We start from the raw sequence: 12583 nt of genomic DNA, 5'->3' as shown, positions 1-12583 counted from the left end.
AAACCCTCCTAATTTCTTCCTCAAAAGACTAAAGAATGCAAAGAAAAAAAAAGTATAAGTAAAAAAGGATGTAAAGAAAAAGTGCATTCCCAAAAATAAATATTATGCTTCTTCTTCTTTTTTTTTTTGGTCAGCCGTGGGGCTTGAACTCTGGGCCTGGGCGCTGTCCCTCAGCTCTTCAGCTCAAGGCGAGCGCTCTACCACTTGAGCTACAGCACCACTTCCGGTTTTCTGGTGGTTTATTGGAGATAGGCGTCTCACGGTCTCTCCTGCCCGGGCTGGCTTTGAACCGAGATCCTCAGATCTCAGCCTCCCGAGTAGCTAGGATTACAGGCATGAGCCACCAGCGCCCGGCTATTATGCTTCTTAATGTCATTAACCTGAACTTATAACCAATTATAATTCTACTGTTAGGTAGTAGGGAATTTGAACACATTAAGGCATCTTGGATGGGCTCAGGCAATCAGCCATTAAAAACATCCCTGGTTTTTCAGAGTCTAAACATTCTTTATCTAAATGTAGGCAAACTTTAGTCTGCTATTCAATCCTACCCAATATCCTGTTTTGTAAGTAAAAATTTTACAGAAACAAAAACAGGCTCATCATGATTTGCTCTTAAGTTACAATTCAGTTTAGTAACTGTAACCACAAGGCCCACAATTATTTATTTATTTTTTTTGGGTCCGGTTGTGGGGCCTGAACTCTGGGCCTAGGCCTTCAGCTCTTCAGCTCAAGACTAGCGCTCTACAACTTGAGCCATAGCACCACTTCCGGCTTTTTTCTTTTTGCTTATGTGGTGCTGAGGAATCGAACCCAGGGCCTCAGGCATGCAAGGCAAGCACTCTACCACTAAGCCACCTTCCCAGCCCCTAGGCCCACAATTATTTACTCTGGCTCTTTAAAGTTGCCAATCACTATTTGTTGCTACTGAGATTTGGGTTGCTTATCTAAAATGTTAAGACTGGAGATAAGGTAGAAGACTGTGGGAGAGTGCACCAACTATGACCAAGAACAATGCTTATTTCAACTTTCTCTTTTTCTTATTGCCAGAATGAAAGATTTAGTCTGACGTAATTTCCTTTTCTCATAGTGGATAGGTACAAACAGTTCAATAGCCAGTTTCCTTGAATATCACTACTCATGTTTCTATATCCAATAAATATATAACTTCTGTTCTATGTCCAATAAGTATATAATTTCTGTTCTAGCCTTTTGCTAGAATCTCATTTTCTCTATTGAAACTGTACTATTTTGGTTGAGACAGTCATTGTCTTAACAAGATTCCGAATGGAGCCTTTCTATTATTTTTCATTCTGATATACAAATCTGATGCTTTTAGGACAAATTAGCATGGCAAGCAAGAGCTTCTTTGACTATCACTACCCAAAAGGCATATGGGTCCAGGGGAAAATCTCAAAATCCCAAAAGGGATTTTGGTGTCATGTACTTGTTTATTCTGGCACAATACTGTAGAGTTCTGTAGCATAGAGCTTGGAAACAAACTGGATAAAAATCACAGTCCACATACAGATTTTTTTCTACTCCCTGTATATGTTATTCCAAAATTTCCCTGCTATTCATTTACTTTTCAACAATGAAAGATGACGAGTCATCTATTTTCTTGGAAACAGGAATGGTGAAAATATTCAAGAAAATAATACAACTGTGTTTTGTCTATTTAGCATCTTTAAGTTGCTAAGCAGATTAAGTAGTTTAAATTGTATTGTTTTTAAACCAACAGAATTTACAAAGTAATTATTCCCTGTACATATTCACATTATCCCTTGTGTTTTATGTTCTAATTTTTTAAAAAAAACACCTAAACCACTGAAAGCAAACAATAAAATCCTACTAAAAAAAGAAATTTCTTTGAAGAAGTATATTATTTCTAACAACACCAAAGGCAATCTGAATCAATCAGTGATCTGAAAAATAAAGTTAGTTAGGGACAGATTTTTATTGCAAACATTTACTCAAAAACTACTATATACAGCAGAATTTTAATAGCTATTTAAAACATTTAACATTCACTGAAACATTTAAAAATTCAAAGCACATTTTGAAAAGTAAAAAGGTAGCATAAAAAGGTAGCATTTTTAAATAAAACTTTATTAGTACTCCAAAGCAAACTATTATTCTTCATTTCAATATTTAATACTTTCTAGCTGATTAAAAAAAGAGATAGCAACTTACTAGCCAACTTAGGGATAAATTAGGCTAAATTCTCAAAACAAATTGTTTACAGCTTTAGGTCCCAGTTGAAATTTCTATTTTACAATTAGAAAAAAGCCACTTAAGCATAGCTGAATCCATGCCACAACATGTTTTCAGTTAAGTGCTTCACAATATCTACATTCTACCACACTTTGGTTTGGCTTCCAGACCATTTTTATGGGTCTATATCTAAAGAAGATCATTAAAACTATATTAAAAGCATAGTGTTACAGGAGTTTCAACAATGGATTTCTATTTTATACAACTAGTACATTAAGAGTTTTCAGCGTAGCTTACACACTAAATGCACAAATATAAATTTATATTTTAATAATTACACTTTCACTGAAAGTTTAATTAAAGGTAAGCTTACAGCCTGTATGGCTAACACTTGTATGGAGGTACACAGATTCAAATAGTCTGTTTACATGCTTCTGACAGATTGGAATGTTGTATTAAATTCAAAATTAAGTTCATCCAAATTCCTGTTAGGTCAATTTAGCACTGTAAGTATGCTCCACTGACCAACATCAGATGCAAAATAAAGCTGTCATTGATAATGCCATCAGCCATTATTTTAAATCCATCATTCTCAAAGGACGTGTAGTTTTCCAACGTTTTCCTTTAAGTTAACTGAAGATATATAGGTAATAAAGATTTTAAGCTTAGGTCTGAGGCAAGTTTGACTAACATAAAAGTGTTATTAATATAATTACTATTCTTAAAATCAACTCATTTCGGCAACTCTATTCCATTTCTTCAAAAAGTGCTGAATGAGACCTTCTGGCAAATTAGCTTTCATTAAAATTGTTGGTTTTTGAAAAGCTTGAAATCCACACGAATCATGCTATTCTTGGAGAGTTGACTTGTTTACTAGCAAACTGAACACATTGGTGAAGTGTGTGAATGAACTCCCTCACATCTTTGTGCTTCTGAATTCTACCACATCACTACTGAGCTCACCGGTCAGTGTGCCAAATGCTTTTTGATGTTGGTACACTAAAATTAAGAATGACTAAGTAATTTCAGCTTCTTTCTTTTTTATCTGCTAGGACTACTGTTTTGTCTGGTGTGCTAGGACTGACTTCTCTGGGAATGTTGTCTGCATGGTCAGACACAATGTCATCAGTCTTGGCTGAAGGATCACCATTACCTTTCTGAAAAATCTCTGTGGCTTCATACTCCAGCACCTCTGATGGAGTCAAAGGTTCCACATGAACACTGCTTTGCTCACTAACATCAGAACTAACAGATTCAGGTTCATCTCTTTTCCTCAAAAACTGATCAATGCTCACATCATCAGATGTTAACCGCAAATTCTTAATGTTCTTTGAGAAAAATCTAGCTCCACTAGAGTTATGATCTTTAATCTGATCACGTGAAATTATGTTTTCTGAACTTTGGCCCATCTCCTGTTCCTTCTCCTGAAAATTGTGATGCATTTGTTTTTCCTTTTCCATTTTATCTGCACCAGTGTCTGAATCATGACTCAAGACTTTCTTTGAACTACTTTCCTGGTATGCAGGACAGGCATCATTTTCTCTATCTGTTACATTTTCTTCTTTTTTTGTTGGTGATAAACCTTCGGATAAATCTGTATCACATTCATTTTTTTCTTCTGATGAAGAATCTTCATCTTGCTTGCTGAAAAATAAAACCATTTATTATAAAACATGGTGCTTGAACACTATTCAAAATAAAGACATGCATATTTGCCCACCAAAATAAAATGAAAACAAATTCAGATCTATAGTTCTTAGTATGATAATACAATCTGGGAGGAGGCTGTTTTTTTTGGCAAGACTGTGAGAAACTCTGGAGTCATATATTAAAAGGAGATCTGCAGAGCCAGGTGCTGGTGGCTCACGCCTGTAATCCTAGCTACTCAGGAGGCTGAGATCTGAGCATCATGGTTCAAAGCCAGTACGGGCAGTTAAGTGCTGTGGCTCAAGTGGTAGAGCTCTCACCTTGAGCTGAAGAGCTCAGGGACAGCACCCAGGCCCAGAGTTCAAGCCCCATGACCAACAGGAAACAACAACAAAAAAAAGGAGATCTGTGGGATCTATCAACTTGCTGTCATTACTTTCACCTATTTTTAGTTAAAATTTAAGTGTTTTTTATATTTGTAAGAGTGCTTACACTATAAAATATATTAGGCAAAATCTACTTTCTCTTTTGCTCTATATTAACATATACACAATGGAAGCTTGGAATTCCCTGATATGTGGAATTCCCTGCTGTTGAGGAAGAACTGCCACTGCTCAGGATGTACAGTTGAGTACTTCACAATTATTCAAATTTACTTAGCCTGTATAGACAGTTAATGTTAACGTCTGACTTACTAGTAAGTACTTTTAAACAGTTAACGTTAACATTTTACTTACTAATAAGTACTTTAAAAAAAGTATGCAACTTAAAAAATTTGCAATGTATGTTAAAAAACAAGAATCTGGAAAATGTTTTTATTGAATTAAAATGTCAAACTTTCATTTTAATTAAAAGTCATTACCAAAGGCAATACTATGTATGTTAGCTTCTGAAGCTGAGTGTAAATAATGTAACCAAGTATTATTTTGAATTCTTGAATTTGAACAGACTCAGCCTTTCTATTCCTTACCTTTCAGAACTTGATGTTTCTGTTTCTCTTTCAGCCACAGTATGCCTTGCAATTTCCTGAAATGATCAATAATAATTTTACATTCATGGTTAAAACTATTATAATCAATGTTCTGAATGAAAGAAATAAGTATACAACCTAATATGCCAAAGAAATAGAAAAGCAACCTTTTATTGTAAAGTTATTAGAATAATTCTCATAAGAATTTCAATATATCACAAGTTTCTGCATGGTGCCGGTGGCTCACACCTGTAATCCAAGCTGAGATCTGAGGATCACAGTTCAAAGCCAGCCTGGTCAGGAATGGCGAGAGACTCTTATCTGCAATAAACCACTCAGAAAACCAGAATGGCATTGTGGCTCAAGTGGTAGAATGCTAGCCTTGAGCTAAAAGGCTGAGGGACAGTGTTCAGGCCCAGAGTTTAAGCCTCACAAAAGTTTATGAAACAAAGTCAAGTGGCAGCTAAAATCTATTTTCCTTAACTCCCAAATTTGGATTCTATAATTACTTCTGTAGAAAACTAGGCAGCCCAGGTAAACAAATTCAAGACACTCATCTCCAGTTAATCAGCAAAAAGCCAGAGCTGGAGGTGTGCTAGAGAATTCAGTTTTCTTCTAAGAAGCTAGACATTAAAGAGATATGTACAAATATAAAACAATACCATTGTTTTCATCAAAATTCTCTTTTTGCAACTAATTTTTCAAAAAATACATCATTTATGTCAACAAATAGTGGGTTTATTATTAAGCACTTCAACATTACATAATTTCACTTTCTGACACTGCAACTACCTATTACTTTCAAAAGTACAAAAAGAAAGGATGGTAAGGGAAAACAAGGGAGGAGGCAACAATGCTTGATAAGAAATGTACTCATTACCTTGCTCATATAATTGTAACCCCTCTGTATGGTATTTTCACAAAAAAAAAAAAAAAAAAAAAAAAAAAAAAAAAGAGTTCAAAAGGCTGTACGTAAATAGTGCCCTCTGGAGTTCGGCCATGTATAACCTGTTTGTATGAAAGCTAATCTACTCATCCAAACAACACACTGCTTTCAATGAACTTTAAATGAACTTGGGAAATCATCATCATACAACTAAAGACATTCTTTAACATGGAAAGTACAAAACTAAACCAAACAAGAATAAAGGAAATGGAACACCTAAGAAACTTCACAGGCAAAAGAGAATAGTTTCATACTTAATATGCCAAGAGGTATGCTACTGTGCCCAGTAAATAATTAACAAAACTTAAGAAAGTACAATTGAAGAATAAAATATTAAAGAGCTCTTCAAAATTACAAATATGGTAACTAAATTAAGGAAGCAATAAAAGCCACTATATAATGAAGTAGCTGATCCAATGTCAGAAAAAAAGAATCAGAGAGAACTAAAAAAGTAAAAAAAAAAAGATCAAAGAGATAACACACAAAGTATCTTCACAGCATAATATAATGAATGAAAAAAGAGAGATAAAGGTCAAACATACAGTGAAATTTCAAAACATCAGATATAATCATTAAGGTTTCTACCCAGGCAAGTGCTCTACCACTGAGCCACCTTCCCAGCCCTCATTAAGGTTTCTAAAAAGAACAAAGCAATGTAAACAAAAAAATGGAGCAAAAATGATATCAAGACTTATAAAAAATAATACTGGATATAAGAAGCAATACTTTAAAATTGCATAAGAAAATAGTTTTCTGTGTATTTTATCATCCCAGTTAATACATATGTACTTTTTATTGTAAAGGTGATGTACAGAGGGGTTACAGTTAGATAAGTAATGAGTACATTTCTTACCCTCTCCCTCACTGCCTCCTGCTCCCCTGCCACCCCCCAACACCATCCAAGTTGTAAAGTTTATTTCCAACATAGTATCTTTTGAGCATCACTGTTGCATTGGCTTACCCTTTGTCCTTTGTCTCACCATTTCTGTGATTCCCCTTTCCATCCCCAAAATCAGATTAACTTATATACAATACAAAGGGTCCAGTTAACACATAGGTCATTTTCACATCTTTTTTAAAAGTGAGGCTAATTAATTACTCTTTTCTGAGAGACATTTTTGCATAAATTTTTAGCTGATTTGATTTTTTAAAATAGTAATTTTTTAAAGTCTGAAAAATTACAAACTCAGAAGCAAAAATAGAATTAAAGAAAACTAAAAACTTTATAGAGATTCTTTGTAAATAATCCAAAGTGATGAAATAACAGAAGATACAAACAGATAAACACAAATAAGCAAAAGAGTAATACAGATTGAGACATGTAAAGCCCAAAATGTTGGTGAAGATAAAATTTTGAGGACAGCCAAGGAAAAATGACACATACAGAGAAACAAAAATAATCAGTTAAGCCATCTTGTTAGAAAATATGCAAGCCAAGAGATAACTAAATTCTTTAAAAAAACAACAAAAACTGTCAACTATGAATTCTATACCCACCCAAAATTATCTTCCAAACATGAAAAAGACTTTTAAGCCTAAAAGAATTAATTACCAGCAGGTCTGCAACATAAAATATACCAAAAAAAGTAAAAGAGATATAAAAAACTATGTAAAGGCTGGATGTCGGTAGCTCACACCTGTAATCCTAGCTACTCAGGAGGCTGAGATCTGAGGATCAGAGTTCAAAGCCAGCTTGGGCAGGAAAGTCTGTGTATCGCCAATAAACCATCAGAAAACCAGAAGTGGCACTGTAGCTCAAGTGGTAGAACGCTTGCCTTGAGCTGAAGAGCTGAGGGACAGCGCTTAGGCCCAGAGTTCAAGGCCCACGACTGACAAAAAAAACCAAGGGAAAATATGAAATTAACCTTGTATTTTTCATAGCTCTAAAAGGTGATTGCCTGCTGGGTGCCGGTGGCTCACGCCTGTAATCCTAGCTACTCAGGAGGCTGAGATCTGAGGATCGCAGTTCAAAGCTAGCCTGGGCAGGAAAATCCGTGAAACTCTTATTGCCAATTAACCACCAGAAAACTGGAAGTGGTGCAGTGGCTCAAGTGGTAGAATGCTCACCTTAAGCTGAAAAGCTGAGGTACAGCGCCCAGGCCCAGTGTTCAAGCCCCATGGCCAACAAAGAAAAAAACTCAAATACTTTCAAATGTATAACTTTTTAAATTATGAGATAAAAATCACTTTACCTTAGACATAAGTTCTTGTTCCTTAGTAGGAGCTTCATGTTTTAATCTTGAAAACAAAATAGTGATTATTTTATATTGTAATTGTAAATATGAATTAAGTTTTTGCATGCTTAAAATAACTAAATGTAAATCTAAGCCCCTGTAAACTTTACAATGTCATACTAAGTGATATCTATACATATTTTAAGGTAAAAATACAATACATGGGGATAAACCATATATTTAGTAAGTGTGCTAAATTAGTGAATGAAGACATGTACTTCAAGTTGGGATGTAGCTCAGTGAAAGAGCACTTGCCTAGCATGTGTGAAGCCCTGAATTTGATTCCCAGCACTGCAGAGAGAAAGAAAAAGAAAGACATATTTCCTTTTCTAAAAAGAACTCAGAAATGCTCCTTTTTGCTAAATGCAAATTAAGATAAAAGAAATAATGTATTAGTAAACAATTTCAAAAAAGAATTACTCATTAACAAAAACAAGTTATCATATTGTACAAATCAGTATTTACTACTGTAGGACATAAAAATCTTTTTAAAAATCTAGTATAAAATCCAATGTGACGTCACTCTGGATCCGGTAAAACCCCAGAAAAAAGTACTCTTAAAAAAAAAAAAGTTGTTTTTGGTTTTTTTTTTATGTTATTCTAGTGGGTTTTTTAACTCAGGGCCTTGTGCTTGTTAGGCAGGCATTCTGTCACTTGATCCACAACCCAGCCCCAAAATTTAAAGGATACATTTTCAAGCACTGCTCAGAAAATAACTACAGATTTTTTTAAAACTTCTTGACTCAAAAATGTTCATTATAACTTATGGCATCTAGAAATCTTGTAAAATCAATGTAAGTCAAACTTTTCTAGAGGATCTTTGTTTAAGAAACTGCTAATGACTATTATTTGTTAGTGCATATTAAACTCAGTTTTAATATGCAAAAGTAAGGTGGTTCTACTTAATCTGAAACAATGAATCAAGAATTAAGTGATCCAGTAAGACTTAAGGATTACAAATAAGGAACAGTATCATCAACCCAAGTACATGCCTTATTTTATGGAAATAAAGGAAAGAAATGTCAACCATCCTAAAAGCTATTGTGGTTAAGGAAGGACACATGAAGCTGACAAACACCATCTTTCCTTACCCATTCTCTAAGGATTCATTTTTTAAAATGAGGACTTTAAATGGTGTGGGGGGAGGGGGGCCGGGGAGAGGAGGGAAGCAGTGCAGTATTTAGCATGTATTTAGTATTCAAGAAGACCTGGGTATAATCTCCAGTACCACATTTTTAAAAAAATTAGAATTATAAATGCTAGTGCTTTAGTAGAATAGAAATAATTAACTGTGCAAAATTACTTGTCTATAGTTTGTTCCACAAAGAAACACAATAGATCATAGATTTTTTGTGTGTGGACCCATTCCATTGTTAGCATATTACAATTTATAGTTAATGTCAGCATACTGAATGAAGATAAATTTGCACAAAAAAATTTCAACCTTTTTGGGTTAAAGATTTGGTAATCATCTCAAGTATTTAAAACATTTTCTTTTTAGTATAGATAGAGTTGATGTTAGCAAAGGTCTTATGCATTTATTTTTTTGCCAGTTCCCGGGCTTGAACTTTAAGGGCCTGGGCACTGTCCCTGAACTCCTTTACCTCAAGGCTAGAGCTCTACCATTTGAGCCACTTCCATTTTTTCTGTGATTAACTGGAAATCTCTCAGACTTCCTGCCTAGCCTGGCTTCAAATCGAGATTCTCAGATTTCAGCCTCCTGAGTAGCTAGGCTTACAAGCATGAGCCACCAGTGCCCAACTTTTAAGGCTTTATATTCTTTTTTTTTTTTTTTTTTGTCGGCCGTGGGGCTTGAACTCTGGGCCTGGGCGCTGTCCCTCAGCTCTTCAGCTCAAGGCGAGCGCTCTACCACTTGAGCTACAGCGCCACGTCCGGTTTTCTGGTGTTTTATTGGAGATAGGAGTCTCACGGTCTCTCCTGCCCCAGCTGGCTTTGAACCGTGATCCTCAGATCTCAGCCTCCTGAGTAGCTAGGATTACAGGCGTGAGCCACCAGCGCCGGGCAAGGCTTTATATTCTTACAAAAGAAATATTATTATGCCAATTACTTTCACATGTCCCCCATAATAAATTAATTTTAGTCAGCAATAAAAGCTGAAGAATGTTTCATCATTATTGCTGGAATTTCAACTGGAAAAGGCAAGTTTTCAGCAATGGGGTTGGTGACATTTATTTTTATTATGCTTTATTTTACTAAGGAAACTACTAGGTGAGAACACAGTAAGTTCTGGAAATAACTAGTATGGAGAGGCTAGTGATTCCAATTTTTCTTTGTGCCTTTTACCATACTAGTATTCCCTTTAAAGGATAGAATTATAAGTATCAGTAAAAAGTTTCAGGAAAAGCTAAAAAAGTTTAGATATGTGTATTATAAATCTCATCATTATCAATCTGGCACTAAAAAGAACACTAAGAATTTGTAATTACAAAGGTGTACTTTAATGTTAGTAAAATTTAATAAATTACTAATACATGATTAAAATTATTTTGAAAACTGTCCCCCACCAATTTTGTAGCCTTAATTTTTATTCATAAAGCTACCTGATGAAATAGTTATTATTGGAGATATTCAACTGCTTTGGAGAAGACAGTCAAATTTGCTATGCTCAAAGTTCTGATCTAATCTGTTATTACATAATTAAAGTTTTCACTTGTGAATTTTGCAATAATTTTTATAGAAAAAAAGTGGTGTAGGACTTGGAACAAACATGAACTTTTCAATGCAAAGACAACAGAACCACTGACAGACAGTCTTGCAAAAGAACTGCAAATAAGTATTTTTTCTCCAAGGAAACCTACTGAAACAAACAGGTGCCTGATATATTTCTAAAGGCTAATTCATTTCCTTTAAAGTCCAAAATAGACTCAAAAGCCTTATTAAAATTTCTCTACAGGTCACATGACATCACAAGGCTACCCATAAAAATTTAGGGCCACACAGAAAATAAACACTGTGATTTAATTATATTAGTATGTTCTTTTGAAATTTCATTCATAGTATGAACATCTGATGAGATGGGGGGGAATCTATGAGGGAAAAGCTGCTCAGGTTCATTTCAGCTAGGTCAAAAACTTCAATTGTAATTTAAAAAATACAGTCTTTAACCTAAGAATACTTGTAAACATACTAAGAAAGCTCAAGAAATGCTGTACAAGCCAGTACTAAAGTCAACCACTACTCAAGAGCTTCTACTTAGACATTCAGAATAGTAAACATTCAGCACACCATTCTGATCATTTTCTTTGAGTAGTGCTGATTGATGTGTGTGTGTGAGATATGTGTCTAAGCAGGATCTTTACCACACAGTACCTGCACCAGTGAGCTAAGTGTTCTAGTCCAAAGATAAGAATAGTCTCTCCTCTTGAGTATTTTGTTATCAAAGAGATGCACTGAGCAAATGTGGATCGAGAACTGTGAAGTTAGGAAAAAGACATCTACATGACTGACCCCCAATATGAGGAAAGAGGCAAGAAAGCAGCAGGCAGTACAGTGAAGTTGGTTTTAGAGGAAGAACAGAAACTAGCAAAGCAGGAAAGGGCTCTAGGACAGAACAGAAGCACAAAACTAGATGAGAATGTCTCATGTCAATGAAATGTAGGGCAGGAAAAAAAAAAGCAGTTGAAGATAAAACTGAAGACATGGCAAAGGCCATTTCAGGATGCTTTGATTGCCATGCTAATTTGTCCTAAAAGCATCAGGTTTGTATAACAGAAAGAAAAATAGTAAAAAAAAAATCCATTCAGAATCTTGTTAAAATGGTAGCTGTCTCAACCAAAATAGTACACTATCAATTGTAGCAAAATGCTAACTTAGAACAGAGGGTATATATTTATTGGATATAGAAACATGGGGAAGAACAAATGTGACCCACCCCGGATGTCTGCTTGCAGTGGCAAGAGAAGAGTAATGTCATTAGCCAAGATAAGTTCAGAAGAATGTACTATAAAATCAAACTGTATATCAAAATGTCAAACAGCCAATGTAAAGGGACTGCTACTACAAGTCTCAATCATGAGAGGCTTCCATAGATAAATAGTCCCAGAGTCTCTGGCCATCAGGAAGAAGCAGGAATAACAGTCATGACAACAGTATTAGCAGTAACAGGAGAGCAAGAGCAAGAGCAGCAGTAATAGTAATGTGTCTTTATTTAGTGCCTACTCTCTGCCAGGTCAGTGTAAAAAAGTTCAGCGAAATATTTAACTAATTTCTTTAAATCTGTAGTTTAACTGATATCCACATATTATCTTCAGGAATTTTTCTCTATCTTTTAATAAGAAAGCTGGAACTTGGCATGGTTACATCATTTACCAAATGCTGAAGAGCTGGTGAGAAAAACAACTTGGATTTACACCTTGGTCTGCCATAGAGAAGCAAAGGCTCTCAGTGTAGGGTCCCAATTTCAATAAATGATCCAAAAGGCATATGCACAAAAGCCTCTCTAAGTAAAGGATAGCAAGCATTTCCACAAGGTCAAATTCTAAAATGAGAAGTGAAGCTGCAGAAGACCTTCAAAATCATGAGTTGAAAGTACAGCATACTCGAGGAAAACGT

The 12583-nt window shown here is 35.1% G+C and overlaps 1 protein-coding gene across 3 annotated transcripts in view; it reads right to left on the bottom strand.

Annotated features, from left to right (window-relative positions):
• Window positions 1-2061: 2061 nt before the first annotated feature.
• The window catches only part of Znf280d (zinc finger protein 280D), a 76022-nt gene continuing 65500 nt past the window's right edge, over window positions 2062-12583 (bottom strand). The window contains exons 18-20 of one of the 3 annotated variants that reach the window (XM_069995340.1): window positions 7970-8015; window positions 4832-4887; window positions 2062-3858 (exon numbers count right to left, since the gene is read on the bottom strand). In XM_069995340.1, coding sequence (XP_069851441.1) covers window positions 3240-3858; window positions 4832-4887; window positions 7970-8015 — 721 coding nt within the window. In that variant the 3' untranslated portion in view covers window positions 2062-3239. Of the gene's footprint in view, window positions 3859-4831; window positions 4888-7969; window positions 8016-12583 lie in introns of those variants that run through there. The other 2 variants (XM_069995341.1, XM_069995342.1) reach the window with 2 other exon arrangements.

Source organism: Dipodomys merriami, unplaced genomic scaffold (assembly GCF_024711535.1).
Source record: "Dipodomys merriami isolate MVZ:Mamm:240054 unplaced genomic scaffold, mDipMer1.0.p SCAF_48, whole genome shotgun sequence".
NCBI classification, from domain to species: Eukaryota; Metazoa; Chordata; class Mammalia; order Rodentia; family Heteromyidae; genus Dipodomys; species Dipodomys merriami.
Note: the sequence above shows the minus strand (reverse complement) of the source record. Positions and strands in the feature narration are given on the sequence as shown.